Source organism: Ciconia boyciana, chromosome 1 (assembly GCF_034638445.1).
Source record: "Ciconia boyciana chromosome 1, ASM3463844v1, whole genome shotgun sequence".
NCBI lineage: Eukaryota > Metazoa > Chordata > Aves > Ciconiiformes > Ciconiidae > Ciconia > Ciconia boyciana.
The window spans coordinates 138089609-138114766 of record NC_132934.1 but is presented as its reverse complement, the minus strand read 5'-3'; the positions used below and the strand labels follow the sequence as shown (position 1 = coordinate 138114766).

General features: G+C 42.9%; 1 protein-coding gene across 4 annotated transcripts in view; it reads right to left on the bottom strand.

Moving 5' to 3' along the window:
• Nucleotides 1-25158, bottom strand: part of ARHGAP6 (Rho GTPase activating protein 6) — a 339527-nt gene that overhangs the window by 158172 nt on the left and 156197 nt on the right. The window contains exon 1 of one of the 4 annotated variants that reach the window (XM_072849494.1): nucleotides 12743-13042. The exons of the other annotated variants lie outside the window; for them this stretch is intronic. Coding sequence (XP_072705595.1) covers nucleotides 12743-12787 — 45 coding nt within the window. The 5' untranslated portion in view covers nucleotides 12788-13042. Of the gene's footprint in view, nucleotides 1-12742; nucleotides 13043-25158 lie in introns of those variants that run through there. 4 annotated transcript variants of the gene reach the window in all.

Here is a 25158-nt window from a genome sequence, read left to right as displayed (position 1 = left end):
TTGCCTTTTAAAGCAAGAAACACATTTTTAATGCTAGTCTCTCTAATACAGTATACACCAATGTATCCGTTCATACAAAGAGAACTCCAAAGTTCTGCAGTACACATTGTCAATGATTTTAAAGGAAATTTACAGGACATGCTGTTTTAATGAAATCAAGAACAGAAATAGGATTCAAACTTCACCTGATCACAGGAGAATTACTGAATTCCTGAGAACCAAAAATACTTATAAAAGGTATTTGACAAAATCCCATGTTTTCAACTGTAATAATTATATAGGACATAACAACAGTATACAAGGCACTCTAGGAAAGCAAAAAGACCAATTATTCCACAATTTGAGTTTTCATTATAAGGTATAAGTTACTGGCTGGACTACTTGCAAAAAAAAATTACAAAAAGAACCCAAACCAAAACAGATTCAAAAATCCCCTGAGCTTCCACAGAATCTAAAACAAACCTCAGAGGTACAAGTTAACGCAACAATTTCTAACATGATTCAGATCCCTGTGTGGAAGAAAGAAAGAGGCACCACATAAGATTTTTTAGTGCTGGGGAGCGGGGTGGGGGGGAGGGCGCATGAGGCTACACACACAGAATGATGCAGCAGAAGAGAGGCCCTGTGGAAATGGAAAGAGGAAATGGGTAAAAACGTATTTTAAACAAAGACCACACAAATAATTCTGAGAACACTGAAACCACCCTCACCCTTGTCAAGCAGCCACGCGAATGCTGGGATCTTCAGAAGCAAGGACTGAAATCTGCTTTCATTGAAGACGAAGTTTGTTTTACTCCAAACCTCAGTGTGAGCAAAGTTGCAGCAGTTCACAAAACTTCAGATAGAGCTTTTGTAATATATACTGTAAACAAAACATTCATCCACGTAAAATGAAACCTTGACTTAGCCTGGCCTAGCACCCGTAAGAGAGGAATGGTGTTAGACAGATCAAGTTAGAGATCAAACATACAAGTGTCTCAAACAGAAGACTAACACACAATGCAATGACGATCCATACAAGACAAGGGGGAAACAAAGAGGGAATCATTTTAACATCCATCTTCTATATCTTTGCAGCTGAAGCCTCCAGAACAAGTGAATTTGAAGGGTTCAAACCAAAGCCCCACCTTGCAAAATGACACCAGCAAAATTAAAAGGAAATACAATTAACAAAAGAGAACAGCATGAAGATGTCCGTTCTAACAAACCTACCTTGGAGAATGTGTGTTAGAAAATTAAATATGAACACACACAGATGCACAACTTGGGAGCGGTGGAAAACCCTGCTAATTCTTGTGACTTTTAGTGAAAGGGATGTTCTAATTCGTAAAACCTCACACATTAAAGTAAATAATTATCAACAGTCAATTGCATTATATTTATTTTAACACCAAAGATGTAGTGAAGACTAGAAAACTGATTAAAAAGTGTAAATATTCCACCAGAAACAATACAGGATCAGTTGGGCTGATAACGTACTCTGCACAGAGGTTTTAGGAAATTGTTGTGGATGACCTACAGAACGTCTGTATTTCACAATGGGTCATTTTCTCATTTTCTTGCAAGAGACAGAATTTAAGAGAACTTAAAAAAAAAGCAATAAACAAAAAAAAACATCTTCAGGAACATGTTACTAAAGGAAAGGAATTCGATGTTTCTTCTTCAGTTGGAATTCCTTTTTCAGGCATGAATTCTACATAAAGGGCAAGTGATTTAACTGGTACAAAATAAGCCAAAAGAAGATATAAGTCAACTCTGCTTAATGTTACATGCAAGTTAAGGTAACAGGTACCATATTTATGGTCATAGATAATAACTGTAAGGGCTCCCTGGCAGTAATATTTCTTGCCAAACATTTTGGGGTTATGCTCAGACAAAAAAAAAAAAAAACACAGCAGCCTGCTACTCATCAGATGTGCTCTCTGTGTGCATTTCCATTAGTCTCTATTTACTCTAGGGACAGAAATACTGCCCTTCACCTTTTTCAGCCCTGCAGAGAAAAAAGGACTTGCAACAGCATTAAAAGAGTTTTGCTGCACAGCAACAATTACTGGGTGTTTTGTATTGGCAAGACCACATGAGAAAGAAAAAACACACAGCCCAAGGCTTCAGCTGGCTAAATGTACAAGACCGGCTCCTAGCAAAGGCTTCTCTTCAAACTCAGTTGTGAAAACCTAAAAGTCATTGAAAGACAATAAATTAGAGAATCTGAAGTGCCATTTTTTCCCCATCACTTCACAGAAAATGTCTGAATGCCACCACGACATATTTAAATGCACAAAAATAGGTCTTGCTTACCTGGGTTTGAGAAAGACTGCACAATGCAAATACACTATTAGACAACTTTAAATGGATGATGGAAATGCATAAGTGAAAAGTGACACAAAATGGTGTGACACACAGTATGGGAAAACCCAAATTCATCCCACAATACTGACTCAAGTTCAGTCTAATTTACAGTTTAGTAGGCACACTATGACAACTTTAATGTATAGCCAGAAACGCTGTGCTAGCACTGAAGGATTTAAATACTCTCCAGCCATTATGTACCCTCTCTAGAAGTAAAAATGCATGGTTCTGTTCAGCACCACTGGCAGCAACAAATCTCCAAATTCATGCAAAAAGACTCAATAAATGGAGACTCCCAAATTTCTTGTATCAAAGAATGCTTTCAAAGACTACAGCGCTATCAGATGATTAAAGAACTGCAAGGACCACTTCTGATGTCAGTAATCACCTGTACTGGGACAACTCTTCTCCATTAGAGAACTCACAGCAGGGAGAATTTCACCAAAAAAATAATTAGCCAGAAGGTAAATCATCAACTGATCAGCAATGAGAAAGGACAACAGCATCTTTTCTGTAAATAAATGTAAGCAACTCACAATCTCCTTGTTAAATTTAGTAACAAAAACTTTTGAGACAGTAATGTACAATTATGGAGAAGGACTGCGTAGTTTGCTCTTTTTCACCCTTTTTCTCCTCTGTGATTTGGAGATTAACTCTGCCCTGTTGCAACATTTTTATCATCTTAAGTTCGCATAAATATAGAATTTGACGTTGCTTTGCATGGGCTGTGCAGTCGTGCATGGAAAATGCTGACTAAAATGCAGATGCATTCTGGAAGAAGATAGGTAAGGGGGCAATAAATTTCCTAGCTTTGCATTTAATCAGTCTGTTTTCCTGTGGCCTTAGACTGAATTTCAGATTTACGTCAATCTAAATCAGACCTCTTGAATACATTCCAGGTCAAGGACATGCAAAAAAAAAAATCCATAAATATTTATAGAGGAATTCATACTGATGCTCCTCATTAACTCCGGAAAAAAAGCTCATGACTAGCAACTTCATTTCTTGCAGCCAGAACATCCAACTGCAGCCTCACCCAGCCACATGAAAACAAAGCAGCCCAGAACCAGCTACCTACCAGAACGATGTACCAGCAAAATCCTTGCCTGAAAGATAAAACTATGTGCCCTGAAGCTCAACAAACTGAGCAGGAGTTCACTTTCTGCTGAAGAACAGGGACTACAAACCACCTCTGGAAAACCCAGTGGCTTTAAATCCAAAACTGCCAGGACACGCTGAGAACAGGATGGACTCGTGACATCACATGGGAGTAGGTGAAATCTTTTGCCATTTTCTCACGGTTTAGGCTTTTTGTACATCACATGCAACTGGAAGCGAGGGATGCAATGCTCAGCTGTTAGATGGTGCTACACCTCCGCTAGCAGCGGTCTCCGGTGTTCCTCCAACAGTCACCCCAGGCATGCAGCACCACGGCAGTTCAGCTCCGAGGTTACAAGGACACAGGTCAGCAGCTCCCTACTAGAAAGGGTCATCTCCGATTCCTGAGCTGAACAGAAGTGTTAAGATGCACTACTGTCACCCAAATGATGCTGAGAGCTATGCAGGTGTACGTCAGACACATCTCCAGTGAAAACATGTCATTGAGATACGTACGTCTTCTCAAGACCTGAACATCTCGCATCCCTCACTAGAGGGATAGCTCTTGAGGCTCACACTTCACTTCTCATACAGGTTGAAACAAAACCCCTCTGGTCACTACTCCTACCCTTACCTTTGCAAGACACTGCAGACAGCACAAGAAGTATGAGATTCAGCAGCTGCAACTCTGAAAGATAGCCACCCTCCAGTAAAAAGCCAAGTCATGTTCTTTCTCTCCCACCACCTGTTTCTGCCATTTGTCCAGATGTGCTCAGATGCTGGAACAGGCTCTGAACCCAAGTACAAAAGCAATCACAAGGAAAGACCACAGAAACAGGCATCTGGGAGAGGAAACAACCAGCTAATCAGGGGCTTCCCCAATTACTCATAGAGATCTCTGCTTGCAAAGCAACAAAATCTCCAACGTTCTGCCACAAGTTCCTCAGTACCATACTCTGCACTAAAATAAATTACACACTTGCCTTTAAGATAACTTAAATGGAAATGGGGAATATTTCCAATGTTCAATATGTGCAACTACAAAAGCTGACATTAAAGGGGCACATAATGACAGTATGCAAATATTAATGAGGCCTGCAATGATATAGGGCATGAACAATTTACCACAGAGGAAAAAAGGAAACATTTAAGGCCACAGTACCAATTAAAGGATGTTTTGCCCAGAGGGTCGCTGGAATGCAAGACAATTTGCCAAGGGAAACAGAGGGTGTGGGCTCTGCACAAAGCTGGACTCAACATCTGTTTCAAGAGCCGGGACATATTTCAGCAAGAAGAGGACCAGGCTGCAAGTACCTATGGTTTTCTTCCTACACAATTTGTTTACGGGTTTGGTTTTTCGTTTTGATTTGGTTTTCATACAGATAGCACTATATACTATGCTCATTCAAGACTCCACCTGGAAAATATAAATACATTTCCAAGTTTTTAAGCAAGCTTAATATCCATCTATCAAACAATGATCTTCGGATTCTTTTCCACAGCTCGTGTTTAAACAACAAAGTGCTTTGCAAGCCTCAGGATATTTATGAATAGGACTAGACTGGAAAAAATACAGTAATCTACTCAAATGAGAATTTCAGCCTCAAGGATACTGAATCCATACGCCAAGTCACATATAGATGAGCATAACAGGAGCTTTTACAAAGTAAGAGGCAAAAGGAGAAAATAACCAACATTAAACGCCACATAATTTAGGTCTCTAAATCAAATCTGACATCCCAGACAATGCAATCAACTTTCTAAATATGTAAACCTTTGCAAATATTATACCCTTATCAACACTGAAAGAAAATAACTGCAAGTTTCAGCAGATACAGACACTCAGGCCAAAGTTTGGGTGCTACACACCAGCTACTTACAGACATACTTAGCCATTCAAGATGCTTGATTTCAAAAAACTTGATCATCTACCATAAACAAGAACAGTGAAGACTGGCTATAATCTAGTGGAATTACACAGCACGGTAGCACTCAAAATCATAGGATCATCTACCTTCATGGCAGCATAGCAAAGGTGATTGATAATCAGATTGAGATAAAGTAATGCACAAAAATATATATAAAATGTTATTTAAAAGTAAACAATTCAATTGTATGATGAAATATCAAATAGCTTTTGGTATCACTTCCAAAGAGTCATTCACCTGCTTCAAAAATGTAAAGTATCCAAGTATGAAATAACAGCAGACTATCTTACAGGTCGCTATGATCAGCACTTACTCTTCCTGCATACCTGAGGGCACTGTAGCCTGAACAAACCCAAATTTTACTTATGTTGCCTTTAGCAAGTGAACACTACTGCCGTCTATTTAAGTACTATTGTAATAGGAATTGCTAATGGGGAACTGAATAACAGTTTTTGATTTAGTAGAGGATATATTCAGGAAATCTTTTTAACTGTGCACTGTTGATAACACTTTGATAGTAATCATTAGAAAGAAAAACATTACTTATTTTTCTTTTTGAGTCAGCCGTGCCCGATAAGGCCCAGGCATCTCCCACGGGAGCATTAAGATTTGACACCCCTTCAGAGAAACCGAATGTGAACCACATGGATTCGTCAGCCACGGCTTGCTACAGAAAGGTTGTCAGATTCTTTTTGTAAGCAATACAATGCATGCACAACTCCTTTATTCCCTAGACAAGAAAAAGCCATTTCACTGCACGGAGTGAAGTGGCTTTCTATATTCCCAAATATAGAAAGGCAGGAATAGTGTGAAATTTGAACTCTGAATACATCTTTTCCAAGCCACTGAGAGTTCATCTGTATTTTTGCTGTAGGTACAGGTATTCCATTAGAACAAGAGCAGCAAACAGCCCTGGCACAGGTATACTACTTGGTGAACAACAGAGGTACTTAGACAAATGAAAGAAGTTCAAAAGTGTTCAAAAGACCCTGTAAGCATGTCATGTAAAGAGACTGGTTTTTAGGTTTTACTTTTATTTGGAATTTAAATTCTAAATAAATTAAGTTTTGAAGAGCCGTGGCCAGCAAAAATACTATTTTTATGTCAACAGAAACAAGTATCACAAGCAAGTAACCTCCTTCTTCACAGTACCATGCAAAGACACAAAAGGTAACTGATTAGCAACTGAAGATAAATAAAAGCAAAACCAACTAGCTAAATATATCTGTGACCTCAATCATCTTCCATTTACACGGCTTCACTCTTCAGGCTGAAAGAAATGTAAAAATCCACCTGCAAATTTCAAAAAGGTTCCAGGAAAACAGAACTGAAATACAAACAATCAGCCTGCAAGGGGAATATCAACCACATAGAGCCCAACATTTTTACTTAAGGGTAGTTCTGTATCACACCACCTTCGCATCTGAACATCTCCTAAAGGTTAGCATGTGTTTCCACATGCCAGTTCTTTTAGGAAGAGAAGCATTTCTGCAGAAAAATAAATAATAAAAAAAAGGACTAGACAAGCGCCCTGCTCAAAAATCACCAAAAAAGGACACGAAATCCTCCGTTCTCATCTTGCACTTCATCCACATGGCTAACCTTACTTCCAGGCACAGGTTGCTGATTTTGGCCAGGCATGACCTTGCTGCTCAGGCAGAGTTCCGCAGTACTGTGAGCATAAAACCTCATCCATCCAGCAGCTTTACGGAGGACTATTGCTGGTTGATTAAATCCCCTCTTGGAGAAGTGCAATCAGCATAAATTGTACCGGGGAAGTATACCACCATATCAGAGCTGAATGACTGTATGTCTCTCTGAATAAAAACCCTGAAGCTCCACTCACATGGAGTTTTATTAAACAGCACAAGAACTGTAATTGCACTGCAGTGAAGATTATACTATGTAAAGACACGCAGAGAAATCGAATGAAAGGGAAGCTTTACCTCCTGCTGTCTATACACTGGGTGGCCACTTTCTCCATACTTTAGGCCACCTCTAATCCTGGCCAGTATCTGGGGGCAGACTAATATGACCACATCAGCATGGCTCTGCGCCTGACCTAGCAAGCCTGGCCAAACTCAACCTGCATCTGCCCCCATCTTTTCTCCTGCACACGAGAGAAAGGACATTACTACCCATGTGCGTGTGGAGAGCCCCAGGAATACATTAAGAGTTCAAGCACTGTAAAAATATGACCTGATCTGAATTGAATCTAATTTCTGCAACTTTTTAAAAGCCCGTGACACGTGCAAGAGCTCTTCACTTCCTCTCTTTCCCTCATCCTGGCTCTTTGGCGTTAACTCACAGCCGCTTTGCACAGCAGTTAAAAGCCGGCTGGACTTACTTCAGATTCCATCAATCCCAATCAAAGCTTGGCCATGGTGTTCACTATTGAGCGACAAATAGTGCTCGTTTCCTATATTTATATATGCTCTTTAGAGATTAGCAATAAAAGCACTTTCAAATGTTGCAAAAGTGTAAGCATGAATCATCGCCAGCACTGCGAATTTCACTCAAATGAAGAATGAAGGATTGGGCTCAACAGTGACTGGAAATCATATTCCTTCAGCAAAACGTCCAACACACAAGGTCAGCATAAGTCTCCGATGAATAAAATCTGAGAGTCGGATTGCCAGAAAGATGACATTTAACCATTCCTCTACTGCTAACTGCCTCTTCTGTAACTTGCTTATCTGATCAAGTTGAAGTATTCTTCACAATTTCCTGATTAGAAAACAACACCTACAGAGCGATTTAATTTTTTTTACTAGTTAACTCTGCCTTCAAGTACCTGGAATATGAGAAAATACGCAGCTGTCTCCCACGGACCAGAGTTGTTTAAATTACAGAGCCCGGTGGGCAAGAACTTATTCTCATGTTGAGCACTGCCCGAATCCCACAGCCTGTCCTCCACCTCACCAAACCTGACTGCAAACGTATGTTATGGTTGATTTGGATATGCTCCAGTCTGGTCTGCTCCTGCGCTGCTTCTTGCTGGAGAACCCGTTGGGAAGAGAGAGAAACCAGACAAATGGTCTAGGTGAAGGCAGCACACTTATTAGTCCTGTAAGATAAATTACCTGTAGGATTTACTACAATCACTATAATGAATGTGGTCTGCTTGTGGCACGTAATTTTGTTGTTAAAAATCTGTGAGAAGCTGAAGGCTTGAGTCATCAGGCAACATGTCTTGAAATCAGAAAGGCAAGCAACTCTCTTTAAAAGTGGATTCTTGTGAAACGCAAGCAAGCCCACAGGAGGATGTCAGTGATCAGGTCCTCCTCAGGAAGAGATTTTTACAGTCCTAGCTTTACAGTTTTATAGCGTCACCACCAATCTCACTGTTCCACTTTGAATTATTTCGTAATCTAATTTTGTTATAGTGACAATTAGCATTACTACAACTAGAATACTGGACGAAAATGTCTATTATACTCTTTTTAATTCCCTCTGTGCTCTAGAAGGCATTCTGCAGTTCACCAGTGCCATAGTTTCCCTTGAGAACTTTCTTTTGTTTCTTTTGTTTCCTCCATCCTTCCATGCAGACTGATGGATTTAAGATGGTAAGAGCAAGCAGCAAGTCTGCCCACTGCGCCAGCAAAGGGTCAGCTGGGTGCAGGCTGAGCCAACACACAAGACAAGACAATGCCTCAAATACTGCTGGAGGCAGGGAAAACCCTTCTTTTCCCAAAATACTCTCCGACATCTGAATTGGAGGTGACCTCATCATCAGTGACAGATTCAGAGCCTTAAACCAACTCATAATTGCGTCCTCCAGGGAACCCCACATCCCCTCCGCTCTGGCTGCCAGAACTCCCGGTTTTTGGCCCCAGGGAAGAGTCTCACATCTTCTCTTCAGATGAATCCCCCACAGTACCCCACAGGTCATGGCAGCCACTTCCAAATCCCAGCTCATCCCCATTTTCCCGTACTCCCTGGTTAAAGACAGCCAGAGTTTCCTCATCAGGGCAAACGTCCTTTCCCTTTAGGGAAATCCCTTCTGGTAAACGTTTCAAGACAGAACAAGATTAAAGATACTACACCAAAATTAAAATGGCTATATCCAAACCAGATCATAGTTCAAGCTTCCTGCTTTGGACCACTGAGAGGCCGGTTGGTTGGGCAACGCCCAAGGCTATTTTGCGTCTTTTCTTCACATATGTAAAAAACTACATTTCAAGTTACCAATGGATCTCTTAAAGTAAGTACAATACTGCTTTCTGGTGTTTTAGCCAAAATACATGAAGCAGCTTTTAATTCCCCCCTGTAACTGCTGCTAAGATTAAATAATTAAAAAAAAAGAATTTAGGAACCAATAGGAAGAAATCCCAAGTCAGGAAGGTGACCATGCCTCTTACTGAAATAATTTGAAAAAATGTTCCTGGAACATTTTGAGATCTTAGTATCAGTTATAAACACCACAATACCAAAAATAGCTTGTAAATCAGAGTGAATTCAGCTGGATAATTAGTGGGCAGGTAAAACTAACCTAGGTCTAAAAATTAAAGGGTACAGCTTGGACAGGCAACATACAGTGAGGATGAGATATTATTTAACTTTCGACAAGTTTTCATAAAAATACTATATAGCTATAAATATCAGAAAGGGAGAAGAGGTCTCTGGGCTGGTGAAAAGATATTAAGAGAAAAAAAATTGTTTCTGTGACCCCACGCACGTGTAACCCTCTTTTTTCTCCCCCCTCCCTGCCTTTTTTTTTTTTTTTTACTCACTCTCCTTTAGTAAGATATTTTTATTCATTTTCAGCTGGCTGATTTCTTTTAACTTACTTTTCACTGAAAAAAATGTTTCAGCTGGTTAAAATTACCTCTTTGCCTACTGGAGCTTTTCGGTGAGTCAACACCAATGCTGAGTTCAAAGGGTAACTGTGACATAATTATCAGTCATCCCACTCACACTTAATATACGCTGGATCAAACGTGCTATAGGTTATGTGATCATGCCCACAGATGTTACAGTCTTAAATTATTAAGTCTTTGTTTGTATAAGCTATCCTTGCAAATACACTAGGAAGCTTCAGAATCGCAATGGCATCCCTGTTGATTAATGGCGACATTATCATGTTGCACTGGCAGTAGCACACTGCAGAGCTAAGGAGCTGGTATAGAGGACCCAGTGTCCAAACCATATGAATTTCAGAAGTTTACACTCAAGCTGACTCTAGCCTGGTCCCAAGACTCAAATACGCTCCAGGCACTGGGCAGCAGCAGGAGCACATACCCCAGTTCAGCATCACCTGAACAAACGCTGTTTCCCACGCTCCAGGACTGCCCCGAGACATGAACCAAGGCACAAGAGTGGGGAAGACTGGGAGATCCCCTTCGAAAGCACACTGCTGATCTGAACCGAGATGCTAGTGCATATGCTTCCTTATACACTTTTATGAAAATCATTAAACTTTAATTATCAGTCCTGAAAAGCAGAAGAAAAGCCCACCACAGCAATCACTATAATTTCTTCTGCCAATAAATTAATTGCTATTAAATTCTATAACACTGTATAATTTTTATTTCACAGTTATCAAAACAATCCAAGAACTTGATTTGTATTTATACCACGCAATTATTCAAAGTTAACGAGAATGGTACTAAGTTACATTTAAGCAGTAATTACTAAGGCCTCAATCCAACAAAGCTCTAAAGTCTTAGCTTATCTTCAGGTCAACAAGCATTTGTTTTCAATTAGGCTATTCATAGACTTCACATTAAGCGTATGCACGGATAATGCATAGCATCCAGTTCCATATTCTCCAAACAAACCAGTAATATCACCTGCAAAAATCACTTACCTCCTAGATGTATCTATGTGTTGTTACTTTATTATTGAAATATACCTTAAAATAGTAAAAAAACATTTTATTTTGAAGTATTATTCTTAGATGCACAATTTCCCCTTTGCTGCAACATAGAGCAATCAAAGAGCAGTGGTTTTGCAACAGTGGTAATGGTCATCTGAGATGGCTGGCCATCCTGCTTTTTCCTTTGCATGCCTGCTGACCTGAACTTAACGCACTGTCTGCTGCCGGCTGCGGGCAAGAAAATGCAGTGATACCCAACTGACAGAAACAATAATGTGTCTGTAACTAGTAGTTAATGGCAGACTGACAAGCACAATCACAGGAAGTAATAAAAGTTTCGTGGAGCTAGCATGTGGCGTGACTGTCACTGGTCTCCTATATGTCTAAATACGAACGGGGCAATTACCCTATTAAAAGAAGAGGTTCCAATTTATTTGATGCATGATAACTCGTTTCCCAGTGACATCACTATCACTACTCATACACAATACAAAATGTATTTGCTTCTGTATAACTATTTTAGCCGACATGCCATTACCTCTAAAAGCTGCAGTATTGCTAGAGTAGCTGAATGCACTAATACCGACAGTTGAGTATGTATAAGAGTATCTACGAAGACAGACATTACCCCCCTCTTCTACTCTAAACCGTTCACATAAGACTTAAAAAACAGGCATAAAAAGAAACTTAATTTAATGGCTAGTACTGAAGGAATCAAAGTGAACCGAGTGAGAAAAGCACATCGCAGCGTGTGCCATAAGCGACACGCTTATCAACCCACCCTTGCGGTGCTAGCAGCCGTACTTGCCAGGACCAGAAAAGCAAGCCTGCTCTGACTGACAATTCCCACATAACTTCATCAACAGCAATAAAATTATTATTTACATGAGTGTAAGCGAGAGCAGCATCACTCCTCGCATGCTATTACTCGTGCGAGCGTTTATTTATGACTTCAGGAGAGGAGGCAGCTGCTTGGTTTTATGCGGCTTTTTTTTTTCTGCCCGAGCAACGGAGAAAATGCTCCTAATAAGGCTGGTAGAAAGGAAGTGGCTTCTCAACAGCACAACCTCTCGCGAAGGAAATAATAAAATATGGTGTTACTATCTCAAACGCAGCGGGAGCGGTGCCGGAACCAGCTACCCAGAGCACTTCTGGTGCCGGGGGTTCAGCCCCTCGGTCCGCTTGCGAGAAAGGGGCAGAGGTGCGCGGCGGCGCTGGAAGAGGCTCTGGGCCGGCCCCGGGCGCCTCCTCGGGGCAGCGCGCCCGCTCCCCCGCCGCCTCCCGGGGAGAAGCTGCGCCGCCCCGCTCGTTGCGGGCTGCAGCCCGGCCTCCCCGCGCCGGGCATCTCACCGCGCTCCCGCCGCCGGGGCAGGACCGCCGCCGGCCTCCCCCGGACCCGCCGCGGGGCGGCTTCCCGCGCCTGTGTGCGCACACAGGCGGACAGACGGACGGACGGACGGACGGACGCAGCCACCCCCCGGGCACACGTGGGCGCACCGTCCTCCGAGCCCCCGTCCCACGCAGCCCCGGGGCCCCTTCCGGCACTCACCGCGTAGCGCAGCGCTGGCTTCTCGCTGAACACCGAGTCCCCCATGGGCGCGGGCGGGCGGAGGGGCCGCTCCCTCCACACGGCGCGGCGGCGGCGGCGGCGCTGGGCGCTGCTCTGCCCTCAGACGGCGGCGGCGGCGGCAGCGGCAGCGCGGGGCTCCCGCCCGGCAGCCTGCGGCCCCGTCCGCCGGCGCCCCTCCTCGCAACTTCTGCCTCCACCCCGCCCCCGGCTGTCCCCACCCCGCCGCGGGAGCCGGCAGCCCCTCGGCGGAGCCGGACGGCGGCGGGAGCAGGAGGAGGCGCGGCCGGAGGGGCGGCGGTTTCAGTCCTCCCGCCCAGCGCCGCTGACTCCCCCGCGGCGGGGCCGCTCTCCCGCCCGCCCACCCGCCCGCCTCCCCCCGCGGCGCTCAGCCCGGCCGCACCTGCGGGACGGGGCTGCCGGAGCGCTGAGGGGGGAGAGGGCGGCGCCGGGGCGGGGGGCTCCGTGCCCGGCTCGGGCCGCCCCGGGCGATCCCCAACACCCGCCGAGGGCCCGCCGGGCGAGGGCCAAGCCCCCGACCGCCCGGGAGCGGCGGCTCCGGCGGTCCCGTCCCTCATCCCCGGGGCAGAGCATCCGGCCGAGCCGAGCCGAGCCGAGCCGAGCCGAGCCGGCGCGGTGTGAAGGCGCCCTGGCAGCACCTGGAGCTTGGCGGGGCGGCCCCGTCCTGCAAGGGAGGACCTATAGGTTAAGGAGAGAGGAACAAATAAAACTAACTTTCCAGTACATATGTGTATCATGCGTGATTTGGGAGGCCTGGCTCGCGATTCTTGACCGCGTAGCTTTGCAAAATGACACGCTATTATTTCATGGCCTGTTCGATACTTTATCCATGTGTATTTACACAAACCGTGGAAGATGAAACAAATTATGAAGGAAAATTGCATTCTGCTATGTTATAATTAGTAGTGACTTCTGTGTGACTTGCCTAGGCGGACTGTGGCATCTCCATCAATGGAAGTGTTTAAAAATACATAAACCTCCCTCAGTTAAGGCATGACCTCAGCAGAGTGAGGCTTGGGACAGGCTAGATGATTTCCTGAGCCCTCTCCCATCTTTTTAATCATTTTTCAATGCTTTGCACAAATCTTTGTTGGCACAGTAACTCCTCCAGTTACTCTCAGTTGTTCTCTGAGGAAGTGGCCTTATTCTAGTGCTGCATGACGTAGATGAAATTAATGAGTTTTACTGTTTCCGACCTACAATCTAGGCAAACGTGTTACCAGCACGTTGCATTATCTATAAACAAAGGTAACGTAGCTCTTTTGGGAAAGAAGAAAAGGTATTTTGGGGAAAAAAAAAGTAAAATAACTCAAAATACATGCTAGAAAGAGAAATAGCTTGAGCCAAAGTTTTTATGTGCTCTGCTGATGGTGTACTGTACCCAACGAGCTTCCAGTTATGGATCTTCCATGGATCTTAATTCCTAGTGCAGAAGAAATCATCTTTAAGAGTTCCCATGGACAGGGAGGTAATTTTCAGTTAACTTGGCGTGAACAAAGAATACAATACCTGCATTTACCCATAAAGTCCATTTTTGTCTCTCGGGTGAACAATCTATCTGTGCTACTCCCCTTCCTGGAAAATGAGGCAGGGTAGGTATTTGAGCAGTTGCAGAGCATATACTGGAAAGCAGCACCCAACAGAAAGAAACCTTACACAGCAAACATTTCAAATCATCAGGATCTCCAAGCAGGCGGGTCGGGGGTGGGAAGTTAAAAAAAAGGATCTGAGTGCCTGATTTTCCCTTCTGAAGTTCTACTTTTTATTTATTTCAAGGAGGTGGTTTCAACCCGAGAACTCTACGTGCATCATATGCTCTGATTCCAGATGCTTTTTCCTCTGCTCTGCAGGTATGGCATTTGACCACAGAAAGCAACAGAAAGCAGGCAAACAAGATTGGGGAGAGGCGTATAGGATTTCTGCCCTCGAGCTCTATAGCATCACCACCTTCTTTTTAGCCCTATCTTCTGAACATGGTCAATGCAAAAGGACATGCTAAACATCAGAAAAGTATTAAAACATGGGGGGCCATGTTTCAATAAACACCTCAAAGTGAAAAGAAGAGTATGGAGGGGACCAGCAACCCCCAACTGGAAGGTAGAGAAGCAGAAGACCAGCAAAGGGACAGATGCAAAACTTTGAGGAAACACAGTAGTTTAGGAAAAGGGAGAAAACCATAAAGCCAGGAAGGTGAAGAATGCCCCAGAGGGAGAAGCCAGAGAGGGGAAGGACTAAAGGTGAAGTTTTGCAGGTTGAACTCGTCTGACCTAGCAATTCATTGCCACCGTAAAGGAGAGTCCGGCTCCCGTAACCCTCTTCATCCCCCGCTCCCAGCTGCAAGCTGCCACCACCTCCCTTCTCTCTGCCTCCGTGCTTGTTGCAAACCAACACAGCAAATGGAGCGCGCAGTTTTCTTCCCATTTAGCAGGCTGAATCAGCTCTCCGAGGGAGCAGTGCCAGAGCTGGCACAAAGGAAAGCGGGAGGTTGTCTAGTTGGGAGCAGGATACCGGGGGCAGAAGAGGAGCGTGCATGGAAGTACCTTTGCAGTAGTGACAGGTTCTTACATTGGTGCAGCTAAGATTAAAAATAAAGAATATGCAAGCAGGAAAATGTAGTAGAACTTTTTACGATGACAAGGAAAGAGTTATGGGCAAAAACTTACGGGTTGGGGGGCGTGTCAACCCAGAAAAATACAGGTTTACTAGATGCGTTTTTTTTCTGTCCAAACAATATGGAAAACAGGGAGAAAAGATTTTTTTAAGTATTTGCATTTATAAGATCTTAAAGGATTTGCTAAGTTGCAGCTATCAGAAATTTCATAGTACGGTTCAAGATTTTTGTGTACCTGATTAATAACAAAATTTAAAACTAACTGCTAATTACAGAAGGTGTTTTCAAAGGCCAGACCTTAAAACAAAAGCTTTCTGTATTTTGAAAGCAAGTTATTGTGGCTGTGACTAGAAAGCTCGCTTATACTCTTGGCCTGGTTTCGGCTTAAACCACGACAACTGTATGGCGGCCAAGGAGTCTATCTGACTTCACATTGCACAGGATTTGGAGCACACCCCTGGTCTGCTATGAGGAGTAACCAACTGGGCTGTACTACCCCGTTGCTTGCAATCATCCATCCCTCTCGTAAGCCACTTAGCAGCTAGGGTTAACATACAGACCTTTCAGGGCAGTTCTGACTACCTTTTCCCCTTTCACATTCCTTCCTTATTCATTTATGATTCCTCCCTGGTGTTCCTTCCAACTTTCCTTCCTCATTTATTTACCTGATAATGGGTACCCAAGGAATGCATGCAGCTCACTTTGGGAAGCGTAAACCTTCCAGGTCACCTTCTCTTAACAGGTGATACAAAGCATACCAGTTAATTTCCTGCATATTCACTTCAAGGCTACTCAATCAAGAAAAAACAATATAAACCAGAAAATTTTCAGTAATTCATTTAAAATCATTTCTATTGTATGAGGTACTGCTTCCCTGCATTTTTTTTAAATGCTCTCCGTGATTCCCATTGTGGTTGTTCCTTACACTGCTTTAAGAGGCTGTAATGTATGCTTTACACCTGCAAATGTAGATTACGGTAAAACCTTCACTCCTTCTCTCCTATTTATCATTTGACAACAGCAAAGAAGAATGAACAACGTTTCAGCTAAAATTTAGTTGCTTCCAACACAGCAGCTGGGAAATGAGTAGGTAATTGAATTTTACTGTGCTGATCATTAATGAAGCCAGGTTTTGTTTTTCCAATATTACTTTATGAACGGAGCGCTTTCTCAACCCTAATTGCTATTAAACAAAGGAAACTATCCAGCCAGTTGCAGACAGCACACAATTATGAAATTGGGGAGAAGTGACTTCTCTACTTCTCTGCCACAGCTCCTGGAACTAGTGACTCAAGCTGTCTGATGTCACATCAGATGAGGTAGGAAAAAGTTTCCAAATCCACCCTGTTATGGGAGGGAAGCCAGCTTGGCCCTTACGGCAGTAATGGATTTGTCTCACCTAAACGTAACCATCTACAATCTCCATCTTGGCTTATCACCCTAGGTTCCCCTAGTCCACAGGAAGAAACCGACACATCTGGTGGAAAATTTATGTCATTCCAAGGAGACATCTAAAACAGGTCACATAAATTGAAGTGCCTTCTTCACTCTAGTGGGACTCCACGACAATTAGTTCAGATGGCTGCCCTTCAGGCGTCTGCAGCTAAGTCAGGGGAAGCCTGCCTGGGAACTGAGCTATGGGATCAGCCTTTAAATATCACTTTGACTTTCAGAAAAGTCCTTAATAGTCGTAGTGTCTTGATTCTTTTCATTCCGGAAAGCAGGGGCTACCATACTTATTGGGTGAAAAAACAGTGGGCATCTTCAGGTGAAAAAGCTTCAAGCAAGCATGAAGGTCTTGTTTTGTTTGACCTTTCTAATAGCACATGAATGCAGCTTCCACACAGAGCTAACTCCAAATCTGGAAAAGACTTGCCTCTGTGGCTGCTGAACCAGGGCCAAGAGTGATACTGGCAGCACACTTCTTCCTCGGGGAATTAGCACTTTTCTTATTCTGGCCAAATGTTCATTCGGTCATTACGAATTACAGTTTAAATCTATTTCCCAAAAAGAAGAGAGAGAAAAGATGAAAGACAAGTAAATCAAATGCATAAAGGTCTATAAACAAAAACTAGAAACTAAGAAATCAGAATTTAGGTATAATACCCTGCAAAAATCCTTTGTTCAGAACTAACTGTTATTTTTAAAGCATTTATTTGCTACCTATCAAAATATGTGGATAGTTTCTCACCATTTTTTAACAGAACTAAGGGAAATAGTACTTAATGCCCATGAAGAATGAAGTGCCATCTCACGTGTGGAGATGCTTTTTCACAACAGTGACATAAATCTTCTTAGACAAAAGAAATCCTGTTTAGAAAGAACTCGATCGCTGTAGTTTCCTAGATGTCTGAAACCCCTTTATACAAGACCTAATGCACTGGAAGAGCATGGCACTGTTACAGCTCTCAAGGAGCACAGTTGCCCGAGTGTTGCTCATACCGGTGGAGAGGAAGTCAGCGCTTTATTCCTCGGGAGCAGCTACAAAGCAGCCTGTGTTCCCCAGACACAAACACCCATCTTGTGCTTGCACCAGGTGGTGCAAGCTGAGAGGAACTGCACCCTGTGCACACCCACATAACGCTCCCGCACTGTCCAACTCTGTGAAGCCCAAGAAGGCAAACCGGACGCCACATTACCAACTCAACCTGTAAACTCTGCTGTGCAGGGGGGCAGGAGGAGCAGGAATGGCATCAGTAAGCATCTGGAGGAGGACCCTCCGCTCTTCTCTTCCCCATGCCCTCTGCCTGTGGTCAGCTGGAGCTGCTGGAGCTGCTGCTGCCTGGTGGGCACCACCTGGGAAGGAGCAGCAGCAATGCGAAAGGAGCCTCAGGGGAAGGTGAGACTCAAGACAACGTGCCCCGAGGCCAACACCAGCTCTTCTGGTAAGCACTGGTATAAGAAACTGACAACTCACGGAGCAATCACAAGGGAAACCTTTTCCCTAATTAAAGTGTGTTAGCAAGCATCCAGGAGTCTGTTAGCACCGGTGTGTCACCAGAATTTCACTCGGGCATTTAATTCTAGTTACCACATTGATAATTGTTTCATCCAATAAATCATTACACTGTTTAATTTATAGGCCACTGCATATATATGGTATAATTTATAGGCCAGTGATGTCCTCTATGTGATTGTGCACATTACTGCACTATCAGTTATCAGCAGCTTGGCAAAGAAATTTAATCTAAAAGACCTGTATTTTAGAAAAAGGTTAAATTACTTCGCATCCCTTATGTTTGCACATTGGTCTCTATCTCCAGCATCAGTGAAAATTCACTAGAATATCTTTAAACTAAAACTTCAAACTACTAACTTGTAAATCAAAAGTATGACCCTATCACATAGCATAAAATAGTATTTCAACAAAAATTAGCATTTACCCTGTGGGTCACTAGAATTCATTTGGGTTTTAAAGCTGCAGAAGAAACTATGAGTTATCCTGCCATCTTTTTCTTTCTTCGAAGGCTGCAATTTAAATAAATGGGACCACTCACTGCTTCATGTGAAGATAAATGACAGAGTTTCAGGCTTACTTTTTTTTTTTTTTTACATTTGGTTTTCCTTGCTGACAGAACAAGCTAAAAAGGCAGACAGGAACAAGGAGGAAAAAATGAAGGGGGGAGGGGGGGGGGAGGAAAAACAAATGGAAGCAAACGTAACTTCCAGGTTTAGAGTTTCAAAACAGCTTAAGGGGCTTAAGCATACAGGCCAAAAATCTCAGTGAAGACTCATCTCTATAAATGATACACATCTGGGAAAACAAGAATTCACTGGAAGATTTTTCTAGTTCCTGAAAGTGGGTAGATCTCCATGTATTTCCTTCCTTGTTTATCTTCTTGCAACTCACGTTCACTGTAAACTGCATTACTGGGCTGAGCTCTCACTAGCAATTATCCTTCTCCCTAAAATGTCTTCCGAGAACTGGAGAGGGAGAAAAGCACAATTTTCTTTCATTACCTATGACTTTTACAGAAATTGCAGCTCTATAAAAAAAATTTAAACAAATCAGCTACAGATACATGATTTGCTCACTCTGACTAGAGAGAGGAATGCTTCTCAACAACAGATAGAAGCATGGGCTTCTATCTAAATTTACCATCTGGGTATTTGACAAGAATTTAGGAGGGGGAAGGGCTCTTTCACAAACCTAAAGTTTATTCAAAAGTGTTTCATGGATAGTATAGGATTGTTAAAATCCATTTAGTGTGCAGAGTAGTAACTACACAAAACCTCCCAAGAAGTAACGTGACTACTGTACATTTTGATTTAATGTTGTAATTCATAAACCAGTTTTGCAGTGTAAAAGTAATTATTTCAAGACTGGAACAAGACCAAGCCTCTTGTGACCAACAATAATAATATTAATAACGTTAACAAACCTCTTCAAATGAAGTCATTGTTTAATACATTTCAGGCTATATGTGAAGTGGTTACAAACATCATGTTTTTGTAGCTGTCGATAATTTTGGGATCGTGTAAGCAGATGGACCTTGTGTTCTTCTGTTCTGGATTTCAACTGTAAATTAAGAGTCAGGGTATTATTATTCATAGTATCCACTGGAGCTGGTTGAAAAGCTAGTGTTCCAGTTGAGAAGGAACTTTGCTTTTCAAAATTTGACTTTCATCCGATTCAGTCAAAAGCCAACATTTTAAAACTTCGTGTGAACTGTAGCGTCTTATACTTTTTTGAGACAGAAGAAGACAAATCATGAAGTAGTCTGCTTGGTTAGCAATGAGCCTGACAAAAATTCCCCTTTTCTCTGAGCCCTGGAGGAGCGCTCGTGCAAACTGCCCTCGAGTGACAGTCCCTGGGAGGCATCCCACTACGTCTCAGCTCCCGGGCAGGGAGCCGGGGAAGCCAGAAAACCAGCCTGGGAATTACTATGGAATTAGGATTTGCCACAGTCCTGTGAAGCCCTGAGGTCTTGGCACTGGCAAGCTGCGGGGCCGTGCCGTCTCCGGCGGTGCCAAGCCCTGGCAGGCAGCCTGCCCTACAGCCGGGGAGTCCGCTGCAGAGTGGTTTTGCAGGCAGCCCTCATTAGAAATGGGAACCCAGAATTTTCAGGATCACTGGGTCTTGGTTTGGATCACTGGATGGACTTAACCAAAGACATACACTCTGAGTCAGTCCCAGGCCTTGGGCTGTGGGACAGCCCAGGAGGATTTTCTCACAGTCGTAAACCCAGAGTCTCCGTGCAGCCTGTTTGCAACCCAGGGATAGTTTTCCTGGATTGATTAGAAGTGGATTCAAGGAGTTGCAAATTAAATATTTGAAGGCCAGCAAACTGGCTTTTTCCACTGCAGCAAATTTCTGCTCATTACTGTGATTAATGGCTTTTGACACGTTTCTTCTTTTGTGTTTATAAAATGGAATCACATGCAATAACCTCACACACTGAGCTCCTTATGAGGTATTTTAAACTTGTATATATGGCTGTCCACCGAGTTAACAATGAGTATTTTTACAGTGTGCTCTAGCAATTTACAGTCACAGTCTGTTTTTGCTCTGAAGAACAGGTATGGTTACAATTTCAGTGTATGGTTACAATTTCACTGTATGGAGTTCTGAAGGCTTTGAGCAGTAACGAGTTTTATTCAAGCATCATTTTCCCTGGCTATAAGTCCATCGTTGTTTTCACCTCAAGGCTGCAGAAGCATCAAAGCATATTTGTTTTCTAGTAAGAAACTTCAATCCCCTAATGATTCAGGCATAAAAGTTTCCCTGACCTGCCATGACAAGTGAGACAGAATATGAGGGAACTGACTTTAGCACTCAAAGGAGAGATGGGGAAATGCAGAATCTTAAACACTCTAGATGACTTTTACCCTAAGCCTGAAAAAATTGTAAAGTAGGTTGGGGAAAAACCCCAACAACAACCATGTCCAAGTGTTCCAGGTGGGATTCATCTTCAGATTCAGATAGCTACCTGTCAGTCTCTATGCATGAGTTAGGTGTCTTGGTTCCCATTATAGTCACTGAAGACCTACTCTGTACAGACTGTAGAGTTGAAAGAGTTTGGGACATGCCAGTCTAAAGCAGATACCATGTTTGATCTGCTGAATACACTTCCAGACCCAGACGAGTATGCTGACTATGTGTGCCCACCTGTAGAAGCTGCCATTGCAGACACATCCATGTACAGAGCCCTACAACAAGCTGTGCTACCCAAAGGAAAGAATTACTATGTTAAATACCTTTTGTCCAGCTGGCTGGATAGCCTGTTTCAACGGTCACGTGTTCCCAAAATATAAACGAAAATGCATGCCAGTTGGAGCTTGGGGAAGGGATTTGCAAGAAGGCCTGTCTTACATGTCCAGGCAAAACAGATTACTACCTTACCCAAGAGGATTCATGAACTAACTCGGTACTGAGCAGTGCACATTGCTGAAAACACGGCCCAGTAAACAAACAGCAAAAGGTGCATTATTGCACTTTTATTCTCCCCTGCAGCAGTCGTGACGACAGTTGCACCAGCTGTGACTGCTGTGCCATAAAGATGGCATCTCACTCTCACAAATTAGTCCTCATGCCAGAAGAGCTGTGTTTGACTGAAGGGTTACACTATGTTAGTGCTCACAACTGCTTCCCAGCTGCATTCAGTGAAAAGCTAAATCACCCAGCACTTGGGCGTCTGGTGCTCCCTGTTACCTGGAAACTGGAGCCCTGAGTGCAAGCACTGTTGAGAAAGTGATTTTTAAAAAAACAACAGGAACATGAAAGCACGATTCATGTAAGACATGCACCGTGATCCAAGCAGTTTCTCTGCTTGCAGAGCTGTATTGTTTTAAGCTGCAGGATCCTTTACTGATGTAAGTATACTGAATCCCTCATACCTTGGATACAGTTATTCCAGTATATCCCAAACTGGGGCTATTGCCTTTGCAGCGGTGGGAGGAAGGTGAAAGCAGGGCACAGCCCATAGCCTCCCAGATGCAGGGATCCAGAGGTGGTATAGCTGCAGCGCTGAGCAATGAGACTGATGCTAATCTGGGAGGGGAAGATCCCCCTGGGCAAAATAGCTTGGGAAAGGCTGGGTTGTATAAAATACTGGCCTATTCTCAGGCAATTGTTTTGGAAAAAGGTAAGCTATGAATTGAAAGCGCTACAGCTATTCCTGAAGAATCCCCCACGAGCCTGCTCTCCTTCTGCAATAAGAACGCCCAGTTCCTTTGTAGTTAAATTCTTCTCAAGTGACTTGTATTGCTTTAACTGTCCTGGTAAGACTCACAAAAATGTACATACACAGAAGGCCTTGGAAAGATTCACCACAGTTTTACTCCAGCTTGATAATACTGGTGATTTCAATGAAGCCAGCATAGGGGAAAGCAGGAATAATGCAGCAGTGAGGCAGAGCTGTGCTCTTTTTTCCCCTTTTTTGTCCTTCTCCCTTGACTGAAAAGTTGAGGGGAAATCTTGGAAGTGGTCCTGTATGTGATTTGTGCTCCTAAGCAGAGCCAGAATGCTGTAAGCCAAGCGCTGGGCTGAATCTCCAAACTTTTACTGTTTATATTGAAGCTTATATTCACTGGCTGCAGGAGTATCGGACCACTTCTCCCCACACAACAGCTGGGAGGTATCAAAGCTCTTGTGAGCTATCCACCCATTCACCTCCAATTAGACCAAGTGTCCACAAGATGCCGAGAACACCAGAGGGTGTTAAGGAAAAGGAATTCATCCACACAGGACAAAGAATTTAAGCTGTTTACAACTTTCTGCTCTCTAATGTTTATTACTCTCCCCCTATAAAATCTGCCTCCTTCTGCGGTACCTTGTAGTGACACAGTTAATGAAAGCCCAAGCCGCATTCCAAGGATGGCAATACAGAATGAGAGCGACTTCAGCATTGTTTTGTTAAGGTCTCAAATTGCCAATATGGCAAAATGAAGTAATGCGCTTTGTCAACATGTAGTATGCTCTATAAATGGGATCGCCTGTTCATCTGTTAGGAAAACATGCAGAAAAGCACTATTTGATCAGCCTTAGAGCAGCTGACTGCTTGCTTTAACTTCTTCCTTAAGATTTATTTGAAGCATGAAACTGCTGAAAGTCTCCAGTGAGTAAAAAAGACAAAAAGATCTAAAAAAAATAATTAAACATATTTACAAATAGCCCTCACTTTATGCGTCTGCTCTTGAGTTAGCATTTCTTTATTGGTAGAGTTAAAACAAAAGTTAGCTAAAGCACTGAATGCTGAAAATTTATTTCCATGGACTTCAGTATTAATATATAAAACTGTTATATCTTTTTACAAACAAAAGATTACTTTATTAGTTAACTTAGAAACCTCAGACAGGTTTCATAAATTTATAGACAGCTTCCAGATTGAATTTTGCTGATCCAGCCTTCTTAGGCGGAGTTTATGGAGCCAGACTTGTCATATGAGCTATTTCTATAAGCCTCAGGTAAATATACACAGGGTTCTGTTGTTAGAGAAAGTGGTTTTTTCTCTTCTAAAAAATTTAAGTTAATCTGAAGCAAAAACAAAAGTTCATTCAGTACATTTTGTATTTGTTATTTTTGATCCATTTTGGGAAGCATTTTCCTTCCACACATCTACACTGCCCCTCCTTCTCTCAAACTCACTTTAACTCTTTCATTTCTTTTACCACTCTGCTTCACAGTCTGCTGCTCTGGTCTCTGAGCTAGACACAGCTAGATGGCACAGCTGGAGGAAAGGAAACAGGGGTTTCAGGTATTTCCTTCTCCTTCTTCGCAACCAGCAGCGCTCAAGCCTTCCCTTTTCTACATGTCTACTTTAACTCGAGTCTCATAGAAAGTTGGACCTGTATTGCAAAATCAGTTTAGAAGTGTAAGTTTTTGCTCATGTAGCTGAAGTCCCGATGTGGATGCAATTACAGGGATCAAATGGATATGTTTTATTTCCTTTTCCATTCAAAATCGCTACAGCCATCTATAACAGCTTTATAAGAATATCACTCTGTCTGTAATAACAGGGTTCCCCAATTTTCAGTGTACATAAAGCTGTAAGTTGTAAACTCAATAGCCCAAGCAATATCTCTTATTTAAAATCTCAGTTTAATGATGATCTTGCAAGGAAATGTCACGTAAAAGTTTACCCATAAAACTCAGACTGAAGTACTCAAAGACAGATATCAAAGTCAGGAATCAAAGGATCTGTAGCTTCCCCTTTAGGTATACATGTGCCTGGCAGCGAGATGGGAAAATGTCCCTGGTTTTATCTATAACACCTCTCCATCCACCATTGGTACTAAGCTGAAATTTGCAAAGCAATTCAGGCTTTTTCCACTAAATTATGATATAGTATATTCACTATAGGGAAGGGTTTGTTACTAAACTTGCTAAATCTTTCTGTGACAGAGAATGTGAGAAAAGATAGTGTTAGCAAATAAAGAATGAAGAAATTGATATGGCAATACAACAGGGATGACCAAACTTCTTGATCTTTAGCTGCAAATGGACACCTTCATATGAACAAGAGCCTTCATAAGACCAATGTCGCCAGCTCGAGGGCCTTTTGGAGCAGGCTCCAATGCTTGTTGGAGCAGCTCTCAGAGATGAAGACACAATGGCCAGGAGATCCCGCTGCTCCTCTCTGGGACAGCACTAAATTGCATACACAGCTGGGGACCCAGTCGACCCAGCAATGTTGCCTGAGCAATCCCTGTTGGCTTAGCTCTACTCACAGCCAAGGATGCGGATCAGTCCCTGTGCCAGCACAACTTCACTGCTGGCCTTACAATGAAATTATGGCACTTGAACTGTCCCATGAGGATTGGAGAG